The sequence below is a fragment of the Halictus rubicundus genome, chromosome 8, assembly GCF_050948215.1.
Source record: "Halictus rubicundus isolate RS-2024b chromosome 8, iyHalRubi1_principal, whole genome shotgun sequence".
Lineage (NCBI taxonomy): Eukaryota > Metazoa > Arthropoda > Insecta > Hymenoptera > Halictidae > Halictus > Halictus rubicundus.
Genome location: NC_135156.1, coordinates 8,370,307 through 8,396,623, shown reverse-complemented (window position 1 = coordinate 8,396,623; position 26,317 = coordinate 8,370,307). Strand labels below are relative to the sequence as shown.

General features: G+C 35.2%; 3 protein-coding genes across 7 annotated transcripts in view; 1 reads left to right on the top strand and 2 right to left on the bottom strand.

Moving 5' to 3' along the window:
- Positions 1-385: 385 nt before the first annotated feature.
- Positions 386-1,280, top strand: Mrps24 (mitochondrial ribosomal protein S24). Its single transcript, XM_076791459.1, has 3 exons — positions 386-545; positions 636-816; positions 897-1,280. Exons 1-3 carry the CDS (start codon positions 519-521, stop codon positions 1,184-1,186), a joined length of 498 nt encoding a protein of 165 aa, XP_076647574.1. The 5' UTR covers positions 386-518; the 3' UTR covers positions 1,187-1,280.
- A 1,127-nt stretch (positions 1,281-2,407) lies between these two features.
- The window catches only part of LOC143356064 (CCR4-NOT transcription complex subunit 6-like), a 585,211-nt gene continuing 561,301 nt past the window's right edge, over positions 2,408-26,317 (bottom strand). For all 4 annotated transcript variants that reach the window (XM_076791442.1, XM_076791443.1, XM_076791444.1 and 1 more), the window contains 7 exons: positions 24,780-24,848; positions 16,338-16,650; positions 14,952-15,103; positions 9,184-9,414; positions 8,702-8,879; positions 8,478-8,617; positions 2,408-8,397 (listed from right to left, as the gene is read on the bottom strand). In XM_076791442.1, the coding sequence (XP_076647557.1) occupies positions 8,321-8,397; positions 8,478-8,617; positions 8,702-8,879; positions 9,184-9,414; positions 14,952-15,103; positions 16,338-16,650; positions 24,780-24,848 (1,160 nt within the window). In that variant the 3' untranslated portion in view covers positions 2,408-8,320. The remainder of the gene's footprint in view (positions 8,398-8,477; positions 8,618-8,701; positions 8,880-9,183; positions 9,415-14,951; positions 15,104-16,337; positions 16,651-24,779; positions 24,849-26,317) is intronic.
- On the bottom strand, positions 9,855-11,163 carry Yip1d1 (Yip1 domain-containing 1). 2 transcript variants are annotated; one of them, XM_076791457.1, is made up of 2 exons: positions 10,786-11,163; positions 9,855-10,679 (listed from the first exon to the last, which is right to left on the bottom strand). In XM_076791457.1, the coding sequence occupies exons 1-2, from the start codon at positions 11,003-11,005 to the stop codon at positions 10,138-10,140; spliced, it is 762 nt and encodes a 253-aa protein (XP_076647572.1). In that variant the 5' UTR covers positions 11,006-11,163; the 3' UTR covers positions 9,855-10,137. The 2 variants fall into 2 exon arrangements, with proteins under 2 accessions (XP_076647572.1, XP_076647571.1); XM_076791456.1 differs by having other exon boundaries at positions 9,855-10,697; positions 10,786-11,159.

Genomic DNA, 26,317 nt, shown 5'->3' with positions numbered 1-26,317 from the left:
GAACGCTTTCTTTCAATATATGGTTTAGCGTCATTCCACATTTTTTAAAGAATTACATGGTTTTGTTGAAATCTTGAGTTGAACGAATACTAATATACTTTATACATTACCTTTTTAAATCAATCATTATTTTCGCCTAGTATTGTGTATATAGCAGATAGTAGAGCTTTATCCACAAGTAACAATTCAATGAACACTCTTTAAGTTACATTTTCACGTGATGGTAAGTCATTGACTTTTATTGTCACGTACTATATGATAGTGTAATATTTATTAATTAGTTCACTGATCTAAGGTTTTCGTGGAACTAGTTCTAACATTTATCGTTCGTCGGCGTAGAGGGCGTAAGAAATCGAGTTGTTGTTAACGATGTCGGTATTTCAGATCGTGAGACACGAAACTCCATCATATATGGTGGTTGGCACTTCTGTTGTCAATAGTACAAGTTTGGTGTTCCAATACTTTTATATTATATTAAATAGAATATTGTCTTTCTTTCTAATAAATTTCTATAAACAATGAGTGTAATATCGTATACGCGTTCTGTACGTACATATGCATTACAAAGCAAATTTTATTTGTAACGTAACCTACAATTATTGTTGATATTCACGAAATATACAATTACTTTTCAGATATTATTAGCCAATCCAAATAATGTTATAAAAAGGAGTATTCATGTCAGTGCAGTGTATCATAAATCGCAATCTGGGATTTACAGACCCAAACCAAAACAACATCAGCCATTAACATATGAAATGGCAAATCCTCCTCCACAAATTGTTGCTAGAAAGTCTTGGAACTCTTGGAACACTTGTACATGAAAAATTCTCTTTAAGCTATTTACATTTTTTGCCGTCTTGTAAGATAAAGTTAATTTTTTCATTTTCTTTCAGCAAATATAAAAGATGGTAACAGACCATCGGAAACTGCTGTAGAGGATATATTTATTAGAAATTTTATAAGTGGAACATGGCATGATTTGTTTGCAAGCGAAATAATTATTAAACGGCAACATAATCTGATCAGAATCGCTGGTATTGTCTTACGGAAATTACCACCTCATAGAATGTACTTTTTAATGGGTTATTCTGAAGAGCTTTTAAGTTATTGGCTGCATTGTCCAGTTAAAATGGAGATTGTAACAACGCAAAGAAAAGAAGATGTCGTATACAAAGTAATATAACTTGACATAAAAACGTGTTCTAAAATAACTACATTTAAATTATATATATAATAATGTAAATAAATGTATTATATTAGTAAAAGTGATTACTTAAATTTTCCAATTGCTTATACTATGTAACATTGTAACATGAATATGTACAAGTAGGTAAATATGTATTTAGGTATAATCACAGAAGAGGTGTAGGATTAGACAAATCATTCAATGTATTTTTCTGTCGCACACCTGTGGTGTACTAAGGCCTTACATAGGCCAACACGGACTTATATAGGGATAAGCGCAGCAGCACAATACCAGAGAGTATTGGGGTTCTGGACCAGGCTAAAAATTAGACTAGGGTGCAGCACTATACCGAGGACACTAAAATCCCGGGCGTGAGCACTCTCATTTCCTCTTTGACAATACCTGACAATACCAAAAGCATTGAAATCTCTAGCGTAAGCATTCTTCTTTGCACTCTCGAATTATGTGGGAACTTGCAACTAGAGAGGGAGTTCCTCACTGTTTGTTTTAACTTGCAATATAAATTTTTAGGAAATCGTAGATGGCGCTAGTATGACCACACATGATTTTTTTTTAAGAAATTTTTACTGTGAAACTAATCAATATTTTTTATTCATTATTATCAATTATAGACCAAAATGCGTACTAAATAACATACATTTATTATAGTATGAGTAATATTTACATTTATATCGTATAGTTTTATGTGGTTACAAAAATATAGCCTTCATCAATTACAAAACATTTCAATAGATGAGTAAAAACTATTTGATATAGAAAATATGTGAACCAAACCTTTCCGGAATATTTGTAAAGATAGATGGAATTGAAGTATGATTTATATATCACAATTCTTACAAAAATCAAGTGCTTCAATGATTTCTGTTAAAAACGAGAATTTTACTCCTACAAATTTAGAAAAAGACCGACTATGGTTAAGGTTGAAATTAAATGAATAAATAAACATATATGAAATTGTGATCGAATGCTAAGAAAATGATGAGATCAGGAATATGAATGCATACGTTTAAATACCTATATACGCATATAAAAAAACATTGGTATAAAAAAAGTATTTGCTAAATAGAAATATTGGCATGATATTGGCGCATGATTGGTGCATGATTTTTCTGGAAAGTTTAATGTTAGAATTGATATTTATTGTAATTTTGTGTTAACATAATCTTAAAAACACAAAATATAAAAGTAGACGATAGCTTGTTTCTTTAATATTTTCAATTTATTTTACGTCAGTTAATAAATTGTTACATTCAATCATGACTCAAACGCAGCCCATATACAATCATTGCATTTTCAATAAAAAGTAAATTACATGTCACTTGAAAACAGGTATTTAAATAAAAAGGGTATTTAAGTGCAGACTGACAGAGCATTCAAACTTTTTTTATATATTCTACTAAACACATTCTCTCCTTCGTTATGTCCTTACAACTCTTGTCTTCAATATTCAATCAGGACCGTGTTGCTACTTATTTGTACTTTCCATAAATCTTTGAGTATTTATATGAGTGTATAGTAATGAGGAATTATGAGTAATTATTAAACTATGATTTATTTTGCTATAAAACAAATTCATGATATGCCAGACGTTGAAATTATTGTAATAATAAAAACTTAACTTATAAAAGTATGATTAAAATCTATAAATCGATGACCATGTTGTATATTTCATGTGTTGACGTCAAAATATTTAATAATTGAGTGTTCATAAGGTATTTAAGAAGATTCATAGACGTACATTTTCTAGAAAAGCTTTTCATATGTGTTGAAACATACTGTGTCTGTATTAGGAAAAAAGAAGAGAATTTTAGAAAACGTATCTTGATTCCAACATTTTCTCACTATGCGAATAAAGAATGTCTAAAAGCATACACGAAATCTGATTGAATTTACATTATTAACATTGAGATGTAATTATCTTTATGACGGACGCAACAATTATGTTGTAATGTTTACAATTGTTTGATCATGTTTTTATAAAAGTACAGGCTGAAATGTGCTGTGCTTGTCTTATTTTAATCTACTATTACATTCTTATTAATGGAAGTCAAAAATTTACATTGTTGCACGAAACTGTGTAGAATGCAATGAATATTGCTTGGCTATTGCACTTTGTTACAGTAAATAAGCAATGTGATTTTCACCAAATTATCTTTGGATTAACATTAAATATTATCTTTCACCTACTATAATATGATTGTTTGTAAAAAGAATGATACATAAAAGTGACTATGTATTGCAAAACTCTATTAACAACCTACAAAATTTAAGAAGTCATATAATTTTATATTTAATATTTGTTCAAAATGAAAGTAGACATTCTAGTAAATAAAATTATATAGATATATCTATAAATGTTCTACGTGTTTTATAATAAGGAGTATATTGACTGCTAAAATATATATATATATATATATTAGAAAATTATTTTTTGGTGTTACTTATTATACTGATTGACAATATTTACTAAATTCGAAATGTATTTTTATATAAGAATACAATATATTCTCAGAGCACATAAATTATCATTTTCTGTAATTTATTTAACAAAGCAATATTATTCTACACAGTATTGTGCATACAGTGTATTTATTTACGTATATACCCTTAAATTATGTAGTATACCCAGAATTACAAAGTGTAGGTACATACTATATATAATCGATTAAAGTGTAGAGGATGTACTAAACATTTTAAACAACAGAACTTGATGTTTGCATCACCTAGAATTGACAATTAATGCTTAACCACATAAAAATATTTACCTATCATCAACTAATCTAAACCTAGCATTAAATTTTCTATATAATGGAGAGGCTCAGAAGATTGAGAATTAACATAGTTAAAAATATCTGTAACATTGGTATTTTAACAATACTAAAGGTTGATTGAACTACTTTGAGAGATTCATTTCTTTAATGACGTAGAATTGTTATAGTTGAATTGAAACGTATTAGTTCAATGAATTCTCATTTTATAATTGTATTTAAATTTCGAGAAACATCACACTCTTATTGTATCAATTGTATACAAGTAAATTTCATGGAATAATTTTCATTCTGTTTTATGATAAAAGTAGAGAAGACTTCTTAAAATTTTTTACTTACAGCAAATCTACAAAGATACCTTAAGTCAAATTATTCTTGCATTATTCGTCTTTTTATGAATGTGGAATGATCCTTTGTAACATGCCATAATTAAATTGTAAAATAAAGCAATTGAATGTCTTTTTGGTATGTAACTGCAAAAATTATTGAAACTTAGTGCTAAAAAATATACTTTTCTAAAATCTTTATTATTGAACCATTTTTGATTACACAAGTAAATACAACTGTTTTATTTAATGAAGAATTTGCGTAAAGGCAATTAATTGAAAAAGTAATTTTGTGCGGGTTTAGATAATAAAAATAAACTAAATGAAACTAATATTATTCATTTATTAAAGTAAAATGTTTACCTAAATAGTGGTTCTATCTAAGTACTCCATTTATTGTCATACTTATACGATCATTTTTTTTCTCTAAGCAATTCTATCTTTTGCCATCAATTATAATTTACAAATATAGACGTACTGAAGTATCAATTACGACATGTAATAATATAATTTCAATATATCGCTAGTTGACTAGAGTAAATTGATTGGCTCTAAAGCAGTAATAATGGATATTTATTGGTACTAACAACCTTTTTATACATAAAGAGATGCAAAATGATATTATAGAAACTAATCTGAATGTTTATAAAGGTTCAATAGACTGTTTTTGTTTATAATCTTATGTATTCTCTTCTATCACAAGTATTGTATTAAATATTAATACTGTTGTGTCTGACTAAGTAATACAAAATTGAACTTGATATTTCCTCACACACAAATATACTTAACATGTGTGACCTAAATTTGTTAAGCATTGATATGATATTTCTCCATTCTTCAAAGGGGTCACACAAATTTTACATAATAGCAACGTATTTATAAATTTCGCATATAAAAATTAATTATGTAGTTGAATATAAACAACGAAATTTTTATGAGAATTCATCGAACTGTGTTGAGAATGTATTTAGTACGGCATAGGACACTTCTAACTCTATTGCTATATTTATTTTGTAAAAAAGAAACCACATTATCCTTAATATCAGAACGAATTAAATCTTTGTTGCTTTTTACAGTGTACTTTGTATTACGGTTTATATGAATTCACATTAGCAAGAGTGGTGTTACTACATTAAAAAGCAGTAGTTCTCAAGTTAATATGATAGGACAACAAAAAATTAATTTTCATAGATATAATATACATATTAAGTCAAGTATTATGAATAATTCAGTTAGAGATTTACGTTTATTTTCGTCAATCATTTTTCGTAACATAATCATAAATATACACATTAAAAAGAATTGAATTAATAAATCAATAAATTATGAATTAAGAAATAAAAAATTAATTATTGGGAAGAATATTTACATTGAGAACCACTGTGTTTAGAATAGAGTACACATATGATGTCTAAGCTAAAACGTTATATTAATCATTAATCTTCTCGAGCTTCTATTTGATGAAGTTATTTTGAATATTATGGCACAGTCTTTGTGTGCCAAAGTGCACAAAAACGCACGGTGTCGTATAGTGCCTTCATTCCTATACATACAAGATGATAGAAATTAAGTGCTTGTTTTTCATTAACATTTAACATAAATTGTTTCAATTTGATTTAGCATGAACAACGTTCAAATAATTTATATTACTTTTCAAAGTGAAAAACAATTGTCTATTCATATATTAAAATATTCAAATTACAGTTAGTTTTATAAGCACTCATACTTCGTTGATAAAATGTAATCAAAAGTTACATATGCAAACCCTTAAAAAACTGTGTTCAAATGCTGTGCATTGTACCTCAATAGAACCTTTTTTATACATCAATGCTACTTGTTCCATCCATCAAAAATAGCAAAGTACATCTTTCAAATAAAATATTTAAAACGTTATTTTTACAAACAGAGAATCAAATCTGGTAAAATATAAAGATAATGTTACTTCCTTGCTGTAAAAAACGTAGAGGTATTGTCAGGATTAAAAAGTGATTAAATTCTAAACTTAATACATAATATAATATAAAAATTATTGATAATTCTAAATTTTATTTCACTTTAAGAAATTTCATATTATGAGAAAAACAAATACAATACAATTTTTTTCCCTATTATATTAATGAATCAATTAAAAAGAAAGATATATATACGAATTTTAACTATTCAGTGTTGAGCTCTCGAAACGATTTTGTCACATGAAACATTAACATCTATTATTATACACCTTATTGATGTTAAAATAGGTATGATACCGTATAAAGAATGAAAATTTCCATTTTTTAAAAACTTAGGCCCCAAATTATGAGTAACCGTTGTAGTATATTTTGTGTATCCATTGTTCATTTGATTCAGTAATAATGTGATTTGTGGATAATATATGAATACATATACAAATAGACACTGCCATTTCTATTCTCATTAATTAAAACTAGAATGTAATTATCTACTTTATACAACATTTACTACACACATGACTTTGATAAACTAATTGCATACTACTTGTATAATTCAGTTGTTGTTTCTGCCAAATATAAATGGATCATATGCCCATTTTATTCTGATTATATTTATTATCTACAATCAAGGTTATGCAATGCATAGTCGCTTCATTTTAAAGATATTTGGAAATCTTATTGTAAATAAATCATCTATTGAGATTTCCTATAGTTTGTGAAATACTTTGTTTCTATGTTCTGTTCTCAATGAAATAAAAAATAAAAATTAATATAATAATTGTGGAAAATTAAAATATTGTAAAACTTACAGTACTATTAGAAAAATGAATTAAAATTCTGAAATCAATCGTAAATTCTTATAATGGTTAACAAATTAGGTTTGTAATATTAGTATGGTAAAATATTTATTGTAACACTAGCTCGTTACTTTAAGTAATTCAATATGAATCCAACAAGTTGTTTGTAAAACATTTGGAAAAAATATTATATTATTTGTAATCGAAATCAGAATGGCAGATTAAATATACTAAAATTACGTGCTTTCTTAAAATTTTCTTAATGGTCGTAATTAATTTGGCTAGAAATAAAATTTTTGTGATCAATAAATAAATTTAATAGACTCTATACATTTGTTTTGTATCGAAAATAATGAAATTAAATGTTAATTAGAGTTTAAAGAATTGCCAACAACATTAATTTATACGAATTTGAAAGATAAGTACAACAAAAGTAGCGATCGTACAATGCAACTGAATTAACAAGTAGTAAATTGGTATGGTATATATTAATAACTGGAACAAAATCTAATAAGTGAATGTTAACTGATTTTCACGATGCTATGATTGATGAACATCATTACATTATCATACTTACAAATACACTCACTACAATATCATCTATTTCTTTATATAACATTATCATTATCAATATACGTGGCCAATAAGAACAGATTTGTACTTGCATTGAAATTGTTAAGTCAACTCCAATCACTTCGCACAGCCCAGTATAGCGTGTATGTTTTCATTATTTTTTGTTTTTGTTTTGTTTAAAAATACAATTTCTTGTTGGATGGCAGCATTCTTATAAAAAAATTGGCTTGGAGAATGTTGTAATGACATTTAGGAAGAGATTAGGGGTTTCTTCTAGTAGATACTAACTTGTTAATAAATATGTGAAATTGTTCCAATTGTTAATGTCAATATCACAGAGGCTTGATCGGAATATCTTTTTGTAGGAAAATAGGTATCTACATATTACGATGGTGATAAAGGTTACGATACTCTTAATATGGGAAAGGTGAATCTTAAAAATGCAATACACTATACATGGGCTAAACGCATTACAACACGACTCCCTTCACCTGGTCATTAGAATTGTTCATCAATATCTGATAATTTGTTGAATGTGCGGTAATATGGAGTATTTGTAATATTTGCCATTAGAATAGTCGTTGACTGCGAGTGATATTGCTAGAGCCAGAAGTAAGAGAAAAATGTGATGGAGATTTTTTCCTTATTATTGTTTATTTCCTTATTGTTACTTGGGCCTAGTACGCAGCGGCTGCTACCTTCGTGAGATCAATCCATTGCTTGTTCCTACTGTTGGTGTCATTTCTAATTCTACCAACAGTGGAAAATGATCTGAAATAGAAATACAAAACGTAATTATGATTGATATATTGTTTCTTACTTTATAATTCGACTTAAATTTGTGAATTTACCAGATGGAACGTGAGGATGTGGACACCCAACCACTTTATGTTCTCTAAACCAATCTGCACTTAATGGACCCAAAAGTCCTAATGGTACCATACTTTGCTTCGAGTAGAAAATGTAGTCTATTATTCCTTTGAAATCGAATCTGTAAATTTCAATATTATATGGTATCAAAAAGATGTATATATATACATATAATCTAAATCCAATTCATTACTGTAAAACTTACGTGTAGTTAGTATAGGGCATGATGTCTTCACTATAGGCAGATGCAAGTTTAAAAGAGTGAGTGAATTCATTAGGTTTATCGCAACCAGAGATCTTTTGTAAGCATGATTTATAAGCTAAGTCTTTAAAGTCACGGTGATCGGCCGCTACTCGTCCGGATGTAAGAAATTCGATTACTCCTGTTTTGTAAATAAACATAAACATTTGTTTAAAATTTTAAATATTAATCTTATACGTTACATTCTTGTAACACCATGTTAATAAGTTACTACGTATACAATTAGCACTATTTTCTTAACTAGTTTACTATACATATTTACAGTGTACATATATTTAATTTTCATTAAATCCGTAAAAGAATTTAAATAATTAATGATATTAAAAGAAATGATATCTGTTTGACTAAAATTAAAGCGCCAAAGTATACAGAGTGTCTTAAAATGGAGATTATTATAAGGGTATCGTAATACAATTATATCTTACCAGAGTCAGGTAAGGAATTAAAGTCACCACAAAGCAATAGTTGAACATTGGAAGAGTCAGGCTTGTGACCAAGTCTGAAAGACTGGCCAGCTTGGTCCAAAATGGAACGTAATTCATTGCTGAGCATCATAGTTTGAATTAATTTAACATCACAATATTCTGGATCCCAGTGGATGTGTGCTGTACATACTAAAATTGGCTGCTGAACTTGTGCTGGATCAGACGGCAGGCCTGAAAACATAAAATGAAGAAAAACATTATATTTCAGAACGAAACTATAAAAAAACTTTGTCAATCTTAAGACTTGTTGAGATGTCCATGACAATGTATGTCTTTTCATATAAAAAAAGATTGACTTTCATATGTAAGCTTCTTAATAACTGATTTCATTTTTTGTCAAATGTAGAAATAAATCAATTAAATGTACTTACTAATACTACTCAATAAACTCCAGACCTTTAAGACTTTCTTATTCTATAGAATAATTTAGTAATATTGTACCATGGTTGAAAATCACTGCTCTATAAACATTGGTCCTAAGATTTTAACATTTAGTCTGTATTGACAGTTTGTTAATGATGGATTTGATCGTATCACTTGCTCATTTGTTGATGCATTCTGCCATGTTCATGTAAGAATGCAGGATGAATAGAAAAAGAAAACAACACATATAAAATTTGAAATATAATTTATTTAGAAACTATAGGAAATAGTTGGATTAGTTACTGACACTATAATTTTCAAATGTAATACGTAAAATATGTTGTTGATGTACAGGAAAATATCAATGTAATACCTAATTCAAAAGGAGAGCATTTAGAATGGTACTAACAGTTTATAATAATTTTCTTTGTATGCATAAGATAAAACGCTTAAAAAAATAATAGTTTTGTATGTGGGGTACATTTAATAAAGAAGTATTTCCTTTGAAAATTCATATCAATTTATTGGTTATTAGAATAGTACTGTCACTGCGAAAGCACCGTAAAAAAGAATACAAGGGTAAGCGATCAAGGGACGTTGATTCTCCTCTCCACATATAGTAGTAAGCAATCTAGATGCGGAGAGCGTTGCCCAAATAACTGTCATCAGCGTAAGACTTAATCCTATCGGGCCTTTCAGAGTAGTGAAAATACTAAAACTAGCAAGCACAACAATTGGTAGTAAACAATATCCCAGAACAGATGCTATGGAAAATAATGTGATATTGCTTCTATGGCTCATCAGTGACAAAAGAAAATACATGAATATACATGACGTCACTGCTAGGCCATAAACATAACCGAAATTAGCTTTTGAGTTTGCTAGTGACAAACACGCTGCAAACAATATGCAAAATACAACTGGACCAGCCAAATCAGAATCTTGAAGCAGATAGTTTGCATCATCCAGTTCTCCTCTTTTATGAAATGGATTTAATACAGCCAATGTTCTTTGTAATATTCGTTTGGGATCTATTCCCAGTTCTTCCAAGAGTGGTGGTTCATCCTCTTCGTCTACAAATCCATTTGTTCCTACATTTTTATATCAATTATTATAAAAAATGTCTAGCTTCGAAAATGTACATATGTGTTGCGTTTTTGTTATGATTTAATCGATCACCTTTTGTAAAATCATCTTGATTGTATATATCACTGTTGTATGCGCTCTGATGGTTAAGAAAACTTTTTTGGTTATATGGAGAATAATTTTGAGATTGTTGATCATTGTATGTCTGGAATTCGAATTGTTGGTTAGGTTGTCCGAAATCAGAGGGGTCGAAATTATATTGTCCTTGGATTGGCTGACCCATATAACTTTCTCCACCGGTATAACCAGACATATTTACGAATTTTTTTTGTTCATTTACAATCTGTTTTTAAATTTTAATACGATCACTGACAGACGTGATAGTCATTCGTAATCGTGACACTATATCCAGAGTGAGGCGAAACGTCGTTTTATTTTAGGGTACGTAGGTTCACTGCAAGAGTGCTCTGTAGTAGTCCAATCGTGAATATAGTTCTCTACGATATCGATCATGGGAAATTCGGAACGAAATTTAAACACCAGGTAGGATATTTCATTAAAAATTTGTCATGATCTTCGACTTTGAAGATTTTAATCGTTGAAGAGGAAACACGTATTCTTTTACAGTTTTCGGTAAAGCAGCCTGTGCTCATAATATTCTAAAAAGTATAATTTTTTTTACAACCCTGTAATAAAATGGCGGCGTCCATACCGTTCGAGAATTATATTCGTCATTGTATACTTTTTCATTTTCATGCGGGATTTAATGTAACGGTAACAACAAAGAAACTTTGCGATGTTTATGGAGATGTATTGAAGGTCAACAAGTGTCAACATTGGTTCAGAAGGTTTGCTGCTGGTGATTATGATCTCTCTGACAGGCCTCGAAGTGGACGACCAGTTGAATTCGATAATGACACCCTAAAATCTCTAGTGGAAGCTGATCCGAAATTAAGTATACAAGAATTATCGTGAAGCCTTGGGTCCACATAGTCAACTATACAAAGGCACCTACACGAAATGGGAAAGGCATATAGGCAAGAAATATTGGTACCGCATCAATTATCCGAGACCAACGAGAATATTCGTCGATCAATTTGTACTTCATTGCTATCCAAATTTCGTAGAGATCCATTTCTTAGCAGAATCGTTACCGGAGATGAAAAATGGATTCTTTATGATAACATAAAGCGTTCCAAGCAATGGCTTTCTGCAAATCAAACCGCAATATCAACCCCTAAACCTAGCTTATCACTTAGAAAGGTGTTGCTGTGCATTTGGTGGGACTGTCGTGGCTTAATTCACTTTGAATTGTTGAAACCTGGAGAAACAGTTACTGCTGAGTTTTATTGTCAGCAATTACAATGATGGTATTCATTATAACTATTGAAAAAGAGGGTATCTTTAGTCCACAGAAAAGGTGTAGAACTGCAAATTGACAATGCCCGGCCCCATACAGTGAAACTCACTCAGAAAAAAATCAAAGAATTGCAATGGGAAGTTTTACCGCACCCCCCGTACTCACCGGATATTGTTCACTCTGACCATCATCTTTTCAGATCTCTGGAGCATTATTTAAGAAATAAAACATTCACTTCTGTAGAAGATGTAAGGAGGCACCTTGAGTCATATTCTGCTTCACGAACCCTGGATTTATATAAGAGGGGTATTGAAAATTTGCAGGAAAGATGGCAAACTGTCCTTAAGAAATAAAAACTTGAATTTACTACTAAGGTTGTGTTAGATTTCAGAATAATTGATTACTTATGGGCCCCCCTAATAATTTCAGAGATATTCAAGTGGTTCGCTTCGACTGGGACACCCTGTGTACGAGTCAAGATCAAATGTATATTATTGGCAGCGAAAGTGTTAGAGCTGGTATTCCTACGATGCACTGATAAATGCAGAAAAACAAAAGAAAAGAAGAAGGACGAAGGAAGATTAAGGGGTGGCAAGCCCACGCTGCAATGCGCTCGCGCAGTTACACCCTGAAATGCAAGTTTATACGTTCGCGAAAAAAAAAAAGAAAAAGAAGAAGAAAAAAAGGGGGATCGAGTGACACATGGAGGGACGGGACTGGTAGATTGGTGCGCGCGATAGGATTGGCAGTCCAGCATGAATTATATGACTGCTCTTGTATATCTGGTCTACGAGCCTTGCGCCACTCCATCTCCTTCAGATGTTTCGAATACGCGCTCTTCGACGAGCATCACTCGCAATTAATTAATCAGTCTCTTCGATTTCCAACGAGTCGGACGGTTCATTTTCCCCGGCTAGTTTTGTAATTTAGTCGCGTCCGTGCCATTTCGCTTGTAATACGCTTCCTCCTGTGCGCGACGTCGCGAAATGTTTTTATGCCAGTCTCGATCGTAATTGAAACGTCAGGTTTATTTCTCGTCTGTTGATGTATGTTGCAACTCTTTCCAGAGGCGACGCGCCAAAGATAAACTCTCCGACAGAATGAAAATCGTTGCGTTAATAATTCACCAAATCCGAGGGGTTTGTACTTCCGAGCAAAATCGGATTGTGCTCGCGGACGCGTGTTCAAAGTTCGATGATTTTTTCCTACTATTCGATCATTTGGTTTTCTATTTGTGACCAAGACTATCGCAGACGCATCCGCCAATCAATAAGAAAATTCGACAAAACCGAGTCCATGGCAGATACAACGCTAGTAGAATCGGACAAAATTCATGGAAACACGAAGTAGAGGACACGGAGGATTTTTCAAAAGCATATTCCTGCGAAGCAACACATTATTGGTACAAAAATGATGAATTTTGAATTTTTTTTTCAAATTTTTTCAGCACAATCTCGGAATAATTTTGTTTCTTTCGACGAGACCATGAATTCGTTTAGATCGGTCACGGTATAGCAGAGTTTTCACTAGATTTCTAAGAAACTAATGAAACGAAGAGAAGAGATTTTTCAAGAAATTAAAAAAGTCACCTTGACCGTTGACACAGGGATGAAAAAGTTCCATGAATATGGTGTTGAATTAGTTAAGTGTTCCGAACAAATGATTAATAGTTTGTCCTGACATGGTAAAGTGTCTGTTTGTGAAGCGAACCTCATTTACTACGAGCTCTCCGATCGCTATGACAGATCACAATAGCTCAGATCTCTACCTTTCTCGCTTCAGCCTCTCGCGTTACGAATGTGACCAAACTCGGAGGGTCAATCACTGTCAACGTGATTGTGCCACCCCTTCCAAAGAAAGTCTGAACGTTGTGTCTGGAGTTTGCGAGAGAAGCATTGAACTTCATGAACTTATTTAATCAAGAAAGATTCAGCTTTTTCTTTAGCCTGGTTTCCCAACGATAGTTTTAACATTTTTAGAGTAGATGTACGCGTGTTTGTGCGCAACATTGATCGCGAATGCATAACGAAGACTCTTTATGTTGTTAAAAAGTACCATTGATGCAACAATTTTACATAAAGTATATCTTACATCTTCGGTAAAAGAAACTCTATTAGACTGATGAGACATATGTAAATGGTTATTTGAATCTGTTCACCTAACTTTTTTTCACTATTTCTGCAAAATGAGGGACCCAATTACTGCGGCGGGTGCGAATTACTGTGCCTATATTAATTATACTAATTTTTATAATGAACATAAAAAAAAAAGATATTAAATTTTTTTCATTAAAATCAGTTAATGTTATATCTCCTTTTTCAAAATTCGTAATTGGGTCCCTCACCCTATGTAGAACTTCTTCAGTTTTCATAGTTTGATATTAATTCGAAGTTGTTAGAATCTGAACAACTTTATCGTAAGGAATTCCATGTAAACAAGAATAATGATTAGCCATCTGTACACCACAAATGTAATATTTTGTAATTAACACGTTAACTGCCGCGTCAGTCGCATATGGGTGACACAAATCTTTGTCCAGGTTTAGAAATTCATTGTTATTGTGATATATTCAAAACAACTGAACTTTGTTTGGATGCAGCGGCGGATCTAGAGATATGGGCTCCTTCGCGGTGAAAAAGAAAAAATTTTTGGTACTCGAGTTAATAGGGTAGGTCCCTAAACAGTGCCGGCACAGGGGTCCAAAATCAACGATCCGCCGCAATTAGGATGTGCCAATAGGTCAAAGTAGCGTCTACTATGACGAATTTTAACTTTGCAATTCGGGTTTTATTGATTAAGTTACTTCGAGCTTGTGAGAATTAGCGGGGGTTGATGTTCGTCGCTTAGCGTGTTAACAGACTGGAATGTAAGTTATAAATAAATAAATTCTGCTACATACCGTTATCCCATGCAGCTTCTTTCGTTCTGAGCAGAGCGGCAAGCCCGATGTTGTCCTTGGGCATCACTCTGTTCAGCATATTGTCCGAGCCCTCCGCGTTCGCCATTGCCAATTGATTGAATTCGACTAAATGCTCCTTTATTAAGGTAAATCTGTCGCGGAACAGAAGAGAACGGAACGTTAGAACGATCGAACGGCTAATGATTCGTTGATCCCGAAGGCATCGAACGCGACAGTCCCTCGTGAAAGGAAGTTCTCCATTCGACTTGTCAATTGCGAGAAAAACGTTGCGACTCGTACAGTCAGACGATTTTCGTGATGCTACTGGCAAGAGGGGCCGTATTACGTACGCCATGTAGAATATAAACTTCCTCTCTGATATGTGCGGCACGTACAGTTGGGAAATATATTCCTCACCGAATACCTATTACTCGCCATCATCCCTCTTACGTCCCTAAACCCTTAAACAAGATTGAATCAACGTCACCGGTAGTCGTTCAACAGACGCTGGGCAGAGATTGCGCGAATACTTTGCGAGAAAAGCAACGACCATACACTCCCAGCTATGAAAAGAAACTTTTTATGCTGATGAAGGAATTTCTTCCCCCGATTGATAATTACCAGACTGCGGATCTTTACGCGAAATAGAAATTGCCAATCTCAATCGCACGAGACAGGAGTCCTGTAGAAATATTTTTCCTTCTTTAATAAGTCTAATAGACCGTAGATATTGACATTATCAAGTTCCTTCCAAATTGTCCTTTCTAGTCTAGTAATTAGGATACAGTAGTGATTCTGAGGTTGATTAGCTCGCTCATAAATGTCTTTATCGTCCTTTTCGTGGAACAGAAAGAATTGTAGTAAATTCAGACTTTATTATTATCATTTTCATTAATACGATTGTTATTGCTCAGGCGATGAAGTTTAGTAATGTTGCTTCGGTGACTAGGAAACGGCTGACTGAGGATGCGCAACGTTTCCTCCGTTTATGGCAATGGTGTACGATGGGCTGTGAGATATTTCATCGCGTTCGAACAAGAGATTAAGAAATATGTTCGGAGAGGTATAACCGATATTGACAGAGTGGAAACGTGTTGTATTATTAAAATGATAAAAAATAATTGAAATGGAATAAATAATTAAAGTGGATCTTCGAGCAGAGATCAACAACTGAGAAAGCAAGCGGAGTGAAAGGTGTTCGGGGGGAAACTAACGAGGAACACAACAACAATAGAAATGGGCAACGAGCGATGAGAATCATGACGACTTTGATGTCGAAGGGATTTTTTTTAGGGTTGTCGGCAGTGAACGTGTTCTTGCGCGACGAGGAACGAACACGATGAAACTTTCGAAATTACTCCTCGAGAAATGCTGAATATTGCTTACTTGGCTGTTCGATAGAAGATAGCACAACCATCGACGTATTTCCGGTCATTCTCCGCCATTGTCTTCGCTCGCGACTTCGGGGAAAAGATTCCATCGTAACCGTCGTGCTTGAGCTCGGGGAGAAAAAAATTGTAGAATTGATCCGTCTCCACCTCCTGCAGGCTGATGATGTCCGCAGCGTAATGCCTGATTTCGTCGAGGATCCCTTTTTTCCGATATTCCCAGTCGAGCGCCCAGCTTGGACAATAGCCGTACATCTGTCTGGTCGCGTATTTGTCGCACAACACGTTGTAACACATTACTGTGAATATACCTGTAAAAGAAAACTCGTCGTTATGAACGCGTGCAAATTACTGGACTTAGAGGACTAGTAAACAGACAATAAGAAACAACGTATTATCGGAACATCGTAAAAAAGAAATATCTCGAACGTAAAACGCTTATTGAAGCATTGTTAAGAGCCAAGGGTAGTCACGTGACTTTTGTAGAGTCAGCAGGTCGGTAACTATAATTTCCGTTCACAGCCTTCAGCCACTGACTTAAGATCCGTCTTTGTCTTGAAACTTGTCACATTTTCTGCTCTGTATTATCGATATTATGAATTCTCACGCCAGAAGCGTGCTTCAAGTTTTCGGCTTTATTTCGCAACAGACTCAAGACAAAATATAGCTCAATTTGTGACTGGAGATACTTTCCAGCGCGAAAAACTCATCCAATGGCATAAAAATGTTCGGATTCCACGATATGCACATCGTCAATTTTGTGGCCTACTTCTAATGTTTGTAATACCAAATATCTGCATAATCTCGTCAGTTCATGACCAGCGCGCGCTAGATTGAACCTTCCTCTTTCGAATGAGCCCTTTCCCAGCGAAAAATATTCTCATATAAGGACGAAATGTTGAGGCACGTAAAACCATTTTTCACCTATTTTTGTCGGTAACGTGGTCACTCTACCTTATCGCGAATCTACGGAGTCTTAAGTTCATGCAGTGAACGTAATGAAGTTGTAAAATTCTACTTTGAAAAAACCCCGATCACTGTAGGGTAAGGGACCCGATTACCGTGGGGGTGCCAAGTACTGTGCCTATCTTGTACCAATTTTTAAAGCATAATGAATATTAAAAAAGAGGTAACATAGTTTAATGAAGAAAACTCAACATCTCTTTTTTAATATTCATTATGCTTTCCAAAAGAGTATAATTCGTGTAGGCACGGTAATTGGCACGCCCACAGTAATCATCAGTCATCAGCATCAGTTTTTAAAATTGATTCAATTATTTACATTCTTCACTTGTATTATATTAAAATGGCGCTTTATTTACTTTGACGATTAGAATAACTCTGACATAATTTGTCAAAACGATTAATGAAAATCAAACAAACGGAGTTCAACCGAAAAATCACATTTGCTTTCACGATTGTCGTACAGCTAGGGACGAAGAGGTTCGAGCAAGGTGTTACGTTTTTCTTTTGCGCGCGAAGAAAGGGAGCATCGAGAATCTAATTTAATATTAAGGGCAGTTTTCACATGCTTATTCGGCTGTGCCCGAGAAGGGGAGGTCGCAGCGTGCTGCAGCCAATACTTACTTCAGTGCCTCTATACTTTATTGGATTGCGGCAGATACCGCAGCTCAATTATTTACACTCTCTATAGGCAAGTTGCTCCCGGCTCCTAGCAACCGTTCGCAGTAATAGGACCACTGATTTACAGCTTTAACTCGGCCGTCTATCGCGAACCTGCGCTGAAATTAGCTCGAGCGCATTGGTAAAAGCAATATACGGAGATCCTCGCCGAGAGAATCACGATAGCTCTTGACTAAATCATTTCGCTTAATCCCGATATTGTCACTATCGATTGTTCTCCGCTTACGCTACCGGATTAAATTTATTCATCCCCCCCTCCCTCTCCCCTTTGGGCAAAAAGTATTCCCTCGAACAGACCAGGAATTTGTTGCGACAATTATTCGCGTATGTCAGGGAGAGATGGCCCACTATTTCTTTTTCTGAAACACGAATCGATATTTACAATAAAAATAATTTTCGAATGTATTCAGATGAAAAGGAATCGTAGATGCTTGCACGAAACAAAATGGACAGCGTCTCTTGTCCCGCGGTAGCAAATAAGATGAACAGCTCGCGAAACGTAATGTCAAACGGAAGATCGGTCAGCGGATAAAAGTAGATCGAAGTAGCTAGCGAATAGCTTAGGCGACTCTGTCCCCGGCGACTCGCGTGATTAAGTAACTTGCCTAGATTTTCTGAGACTGGTTCGGCTCGTGCGACGGGTCGGAAATGCTGTCTCCATCCGTAAATGGAGTTACCCCGGCTTTCACGGTTCCTCTGGCTGCCATTGACAACTGCTTTCTACGCGAATCGCACCGCAAAAAACACCCACGCGTCGAATACGAAAAAGAAAGAAGCCGAATCTTCCGAGGTCTAAGGATTAAAATCTGTGCCTGACAGGATCCGGATAACTTTGTTCGGCCCTCGTCGATTTTCAAGTAGAATCGAATTCCTCGACCTCGTGCGCCCGCGTCGCTTCGATTATTAAGCTCGAACGATTGATACCTTACTCGCGTTATCATTCTTAATCGATTGTACCGATTCCTACTTTTCGATGTAGGTCGCATCGACCGGACACCTGATCGATACAGCCGAACAGATTTTCTGCGTCACGGAAATCTGGTTACCGTTACTGTCCACGATTCTCTTAGTCCCATCTCTTTTTGCTAAATGGTTGTTAGTTTTATATTAGCCACAAATTTTACTGATTAATTATTGTAATTGTACACATTTTTATGTTTTTTCCCATTATACCAGACATTCTTTTATTGTACTACCAGTACTGTATTAGTATTGTATTGTTTGCATTCTCTGCTGTTAATGATAAATTTTAAAAGTGACATTATTTAGGATTTCTTTAGAAGCAGCTTACACAGGGGCCCCGATTTAAATTTTGTCTAGGGCCCGCTAGAGCCTTGATCCGGCACTGTCCTTAGTTATATTGAACACGACAGTGTTCGTGTAATTTTGACATAAAAAATGCTGCACTCGTTACTACATTTTTTCCCTATGCTGATATGTCGTATAAAAGAAGTTTATTTCATATTTTTTGTGTATGGAGTAATAACTTCATATACACTTTTTCATTCCACTTTGAAGTACGTGATAATTTGTCAATTTTTAAACGTGTCTCTCGAGTTATTGTAAAAGTTCCATTTGTTATTAATAATGAAAAAATATACGTATAATACACAACGGAAGGAAAAACATTCTATTTTATACGTATATTGGAATATTCATGACCCGGGCATCCAAGCTTGAATTCGCAAAAAGGACACAGATTTCGAAATAAGTTATAGATTGTTTCCTGTCACACTTGTAACAGTTGTTATTTGTTAAACTCGTGAAACGCGTAGTCAAAAGACTGCGAATTTGATAGATTCACGATAAAAAGTATTCGAACACTAAATTTCTGATTCTCGAAACATTGTGGGCGTTTAATCCTCCGTATGCTGTGCCGGACATAAGATATAATTGTCAACAAAGCCGCATGGGTACTCTCATCCGAAATAGGACGAAAGCCGGTCCCGAGCCGTCGTCTTATATCGGAGTAGAACTGTATTGGTGAAATTTTCGTTGTTAGTCAGAAATGACTCTGGCATAGGCATGGAACTCGCAGGAGTCCGAGGGTCAAATAATTTCGTTATAAACAATAGCGCGAGAATAAACTTGGACTGATTTTGAAGCTTGAATTCCCTACTTTCTCGATCCGTCGTTCACCTTTTCAAAATGTTGCACGCTAAGGAAAAACTGGTTCAACAGTTCGGAGAAGTACTGATTTGTCACGTGGCCCCTTGTAAGGATAATAAAAATCTGAGGCTGTTACGTTTCGCAACTGGAAACCGACGGAACTTTCGCGCTCACCCAATATTATTTTTCATCCGTCCCTGACCGTTACAATACCGCTGGATGCCCTTTTTCCTATCCTCCATCTCGACCCAGGAACGCGTGGAATTATTTGAAATCCGTTGGTCGTGATGGGTTGATACGTGCAGTAACGCGGAATGGGACTAACGACCATGCCAGCAGGACCGTGCAAATTACTTCTTGCGGCTCTCGCGACGCCCCTGACAATCATAATCATTACGGGCCGTGCATGGTCAGACGTGCTGCGCAGCTTCTTTGGAAGACAGTAATTATGCGTCATTATCATTCCGACGTTTGCCCCCACCGATACAATTAGACACTTATTAGAATGACTATTCAAGCTGTAATCATTACTATTGTCACTTTCGTCGTTACTGACCCCGCTCGGATCGTCAGATTTCATTAATAACGGCGCCTTTTACTCTCGTTCATCGGGCGATCGTTAATCTGTAAACCGTTGCCGCTCGTTAACGCGCGGGACGTCGCATGAAAACGAGCACGGGGGGTTTATTATGTCAATTATGCCGTTGTTAGCCCACTCCCGCAGTTACCATGTTGCAAATGTTTATGCGTCAATCGAACGATCGGTAATGGACACCACAAAACGAATAATTCTTTCGATCTGTCCACTCCGAATTTTTCTTCAATTCGATTCCCAGAAATGCTCTACCACTTCGAGTGTTTTATTGAAAATGAACTTCAAAAGATTGGCCCTAATTTTGAACATTTTTTTTGTGATAATTACGTTCCGAATGGAAAATAGTTGAATACACGTGGTATTGCTTATAAACGAAAATTAATATTATCGAATATAATGCATATTTAAACTGACAATTTTAAAATGTCCAATGCAGAGGGTTAAATACTTTATTTTGTAATAAATATAGTATTGGTCGATGAGATAATTCTGTAAAGGGAGCACCTCGTTTCAATAGCCGAGAATGGATATATTGTAAATTCATTTGGCGATAAGCGTAATTAAATCTTCCACAGAGGAAACATTAGATCGACTGACAAATTAGGCTTTCGCTTTCATTTTTCAAATTTATGCGTACCCGGCACGCTTCACAAACGGCATTCATTTATTACAGATTCGTGATCATTATCGGGATTAGTATCTTCATTATTCGGTTTAAATTGGAAACGTTTTCGTTACTACTGTCCGTTCGTTGTAACTTAATCATTCTTCAAGGTTTATGGCGACAGTCATTTCTAACTCAATCCCACAGTTTACTGTTTCTTACTCGCATTAATATTAGTATTAATGTTACACGTAATATTAGAGAACTGTGAATGAGACTTACTCGAGCAGTATCGCTTAAAGTTTTAAATGATTAAAAAACATTGTTCAATCCATTTGTACGGTGGATTATTGAATGAAGGTATTCCTCCATTACGGTTACCAGAAAGTTGATTCCTCAAATCTATTGTTAAAACCTAATGGAAAATAAAACTATACAATATTCGTTGTAAAATAGACCCTGCCATGCTCTACTGCCACGCATGAATGAAGAGAGTTTTGAAATATTCAACTAACAACGTATTGAGTTAGCCAAAAAAAGTTCTCTCGCATTCGTGTATCAGGATGCAAACGCCATGTACAAAAAAAAAAAAAAGACAAGAAAATTTTTTTTTATCATACCAATATTTCTCGGGTTTATTTTCTCGTTTATTCATTCTACGCCATGTCGCAGAACGAATGGTAAAACCGGGAGACGCGCGGATTATTGGAGTTTCTTTGGAAAAGAAAGAAAGTAGTATCGGTTTGTGGAAAGTGGGGTTTTTTAAAAATAAATTTTTGTTTTCCTCTTTCTCGAAACAGATTTATACCAGTTATTTCTAAAAGTAGATATTCAGACAGTTATGCATAAATTTCTGTTATGTAGTTGCACGAGAAATATTGTTCTCAATTTTACTCACTCGATTAGTCTTAAAATTACCAAATTAATCAGTGTAATCGTAAAATTCCTTTAAAAAATTAATCACCAATTCAAGAGGAGTCAACGTGCAATTTCTAAAATTTCATTTAGACTTTCATCTTATAATCAAATCTGCGGACTTTTCTGCAAAATAAACTGGAGTAAAACACAAATTCATTTCCTTTCGCGTTTTTTCTCTTCATTTGGCATAAGAAGATAGCGGATTTTATCCATTCACGACAAAAATGGGGTGTAATTAGACACAGTGGAACTATTACAAGAATTTAAAAATATAGTTACATTATTTTCAACGTGTTGAACATATTAAGATGGAAAATAAATTTTATTTCACTCCGGTTTGTTGGAATTCAGGTAGAAAATGTTCATTTTTCAATTATAATGCGTAATGTACGCGAAGCGAAATCCGTCGCTATTCGTTTAACGATACACCTAACTGTAGATGGACCAAGACGAAGCTGGAGATGGAACTCAAAAATAATGAATGGCGTATCGCATAATGTGATGATTGATTCCCTGCGCAGCATAGCAGCGTTGACAATAGGCACTTTTTTTTTATTCCGCTGACGGCGGATTGCGTCTTTCTTTATTCCGTCGGGCTATACCGTTTTCTACCTCTTTCTTGATGTTGCGCAATAAATCTGTCCAGATGGCATGGTATAGTCATCTCTGGAACGAAACCCGCTGTTTCAGTGGCTCGGCGTTGACCAATGACCAAGATGTTCGTACTTGGGTCTGGCTATGTTACCTTGTCTCGCGGGACATTTATTAACCCTGCTGTTTTATCCTCCACAATATGCTCTAACCCCCCACCCCCCCGGCCGCTTCCTATTCGCACACCAGCTAATATTTGTTTAATTTCGCCGGTGGATTACGCCGCTTTCATTGAAAACCTCCATCATTTTGTTCAACTTCCTGCACCACGATTTACGGATACAGTGATTAGAAATTCTTTGTCGTCTATAATCCTTTAGACGAAGAAAGGTTTCATTTATTGTATGCTTTTGTATGTACAGAGTGTCCCGGTATTTATGGCACAACCGTGTCGGGGCTGATTCTACATGAGAATATAAGTCGAAAATATAGAATAAAATTTATTCGTCCGAAGCTTCGTTTACGAGAAAATCGAGTTTGAAAATATGCAGCGAATATGCATGTTATTCGAATCGTCCGACGCGTCTGATCATGAACAACCAATTCTACTTCCTGCATACACTATAGCAGGCCTGGGCAACTCCAGTGCCGGCAGATGAGGGGAGGGAGCGCAAATCGAGGGGAAAAGGTTACCCCCTCTCTGCCAGTACCGGTCACGTGACCGGGCCGCGACGGAAGCGTGGGGGACAGCGCGAGAGAAGGGGAAATTAGAGTGGGGGAACAAGTCTTGATCCTAGAGTCCTCCTCCCACTCCTGTGATCCCCCACCATGCTTTTATGGAGTGTGGGAGAATAAAGATTAATAGCGAACTTTTGAATGAATATTAAAAATGAGATATATAACATTAACTGGTTTTTATGGGAAAAAATTTAATATCTCTTTTTTAATATTCATTATGCATTAAAAATAAGTATAGTTAATATAGGCACAGTAATTGGCACTCCCAGAGTAATAGGGTCCTTTACCCTACATTTTTGCTATTTTTATGAAGTAAAGTAAAATTATTTTTATCTTGTTAAATAAGAGTTGGTCACCGGGTCTGTTCGTTACCCGCAATTTTCGCTTACTACGAATGTAGGGGGTGTCTCATATTTTCAAGACACGTATGAAAAGTTTGTTACCGGTTGGCAAGTCGTAGCTTGGAAAAAAATTAGGTGTTGAAAATCAGAGGTTCGACGTCCGGGCGCGGATTTCTGCGCTTTAGTCGGCTGCGCGTTCGTTCACACGAACGCGCGCGCACACTGTCAAAAACAGAGGGCAATGCTCCCAACTCGCGGGTCTCTCCCTTGCTACGATTTCTCCGAGGCTTTTCGCGCGTTTCTTTTTTTCTTACTGTTTTTAATAACACTGTGCGCCCTCTTAGTAATTTGTCACGGACTGTACAAGATTTTCTCGCGTGGAAAGAAATTTTATTGCGTGCACTTAAACCTACGCGCACTATTTCAGTTCGTTTATCGTTGCGTTTATGTTTCCGTTATTGTCGGCACATCCTATATCAATTGTAACTATGTTGATCAGGCGAATTATGCTTCAATAAAGCATAGAAGAAGCTGAAGAAGTTGGTACGGATAGGTCTGCGGTCCTATAAATTACGTATTACCCGGCAATTTATAATTCTAGTTAATCTTAAATTCTGATTTAACTGCCGAGTTATAGGGCGCAGGGGGTAATAAATTGCTTCTGGCGTTGAACGCGTTCTCGAGTTACCTGATATGTTTCCAGTAACAGTAACTAAATATGTTAGAATGCGATATTGAACCCATCAATTTCGTTGAGAAATAGTTTTCCAATTTCGAACATTATTTAATATCGTTTTATTCGTAACCGTTCGCACTGTCGGCTCAACCATTCGAATAGAGCATGATTTAAAGTGTCGAGGCAGATTCGATTTCAGAGATAATTGTTTTCATTCAACTTACATGTCGGCCTCGTCCTGTTCGGTCTCGTCAACGGTATCCATGGTCTTTGTGGTGGGTGGTTTGCAGTAACTGTAAACAAACAAAACTGGCTATCAGTAACGGCCAATACTCATCCACCGTAAAAATATATTGGTAAAAGACTGATTTAAAATTTGCCTTGTATTTATTTTTAATCTGAATATTTATTGCACCGTCCACACGTGTCACAATGTTTTCGGATATATCATAAATATAATATAAGCTTACAAACTATAATACAAACTGTCGATATCACAACGTTCGATACAACACTATTCAATTCCTTATTTCTCGTGGAGATTGTTTTAAAAATAAAAAAAAGGAACTAAATAAAAATTGACAGAGTCAATTGTGAGAAACCGAAGTTAAACAAATATGTATTCTCTCTCCCAATGATCTTAAAAAGTTAAAAACATTAGAACCGTTAAAGAATTTATTCCCGCTCGTTTGGTAGAGATATGTATATTAAATTGGTTTAATAGAAAATCCTGCTCAGCATCGCCCAAGCAACCTCGCGCTTGGCAAGTTACTCGACTGCAAAAATACTTCCGGATTAACTCGAAATTCTTGCCGGAATACTTCGGAGGGTGGTGTTCGCCGGGACTTCAAATTTCAGATCCCGCGGAACTTCTCTTTAACCGCCCACAATTTCCCTAGCCGCCCCTTAAAATCAAATAGAGATTCGGCACGAGATTCTAACGAAACGTTTTCAAAGTTTTTGAGCTCGATGGTCGAGGGTTGATGGCGGGAGTCTCGCGTCCTCGTCGCGTCGCGTCGCGTCGCGTCGAGTCGCGGCTTGTCGCTGTGTGGATCCAGCAAACGAAACGCGTCGAATGACAGCGCGAACAAATTAGAAGTTCCGAGTTGCACATGCACGAAGGTGGAGGTTGGTTAAAACCGGGGTCCCAACTAGAAGATTACTAGCGAACTTTGTCAACTGGTGTAAGGGGCGCGATGTCGAGAGTGTGTGTGTGTGTGTGTGAGAGAGAAAGAGAGAGAGAGAGAGAGCACTCTCCTGGCAGTCTTCGACTCGTTCGTAGCTCGCGACGACGTCGAGGGCTTTGAATTGTTAATTCTGATTACCTTCGCGCCCTGACGTACTTTGCTTCTGCCACTTATTTAATGTACCGCCATTTGTGTCAGAGTTGAATCAAGCCTTACGATTCCAGGATTGTTACCGCCGTTTCCGGGGTGGGGGTGGGGGGTAGGGTGGCACCTGAACGTTCTCCATTACAATTGAGTCACTGTATACACCAAGTTCCCCCATTATTTGAACAAAATTAACTTGAGGCTTTGTCTACCGGTTGCCGCGTCACGAGCCGCGTCGAAATAAAACATAAATAATTCAGCATTTTTAACACATTGCCTGCCGGTGATTATTTCCTAACTTTTGAAAGTCTCCGGTCCCGTGGTTAAGCATTTTTTAATGGTTTCTTTAGCAGCAGCAGCAATCGCGAGTCAACGAGTGACCTCTAGTAACGTGATTTAATATATGTGATTCCCGAGGTCATTTGGAGTAA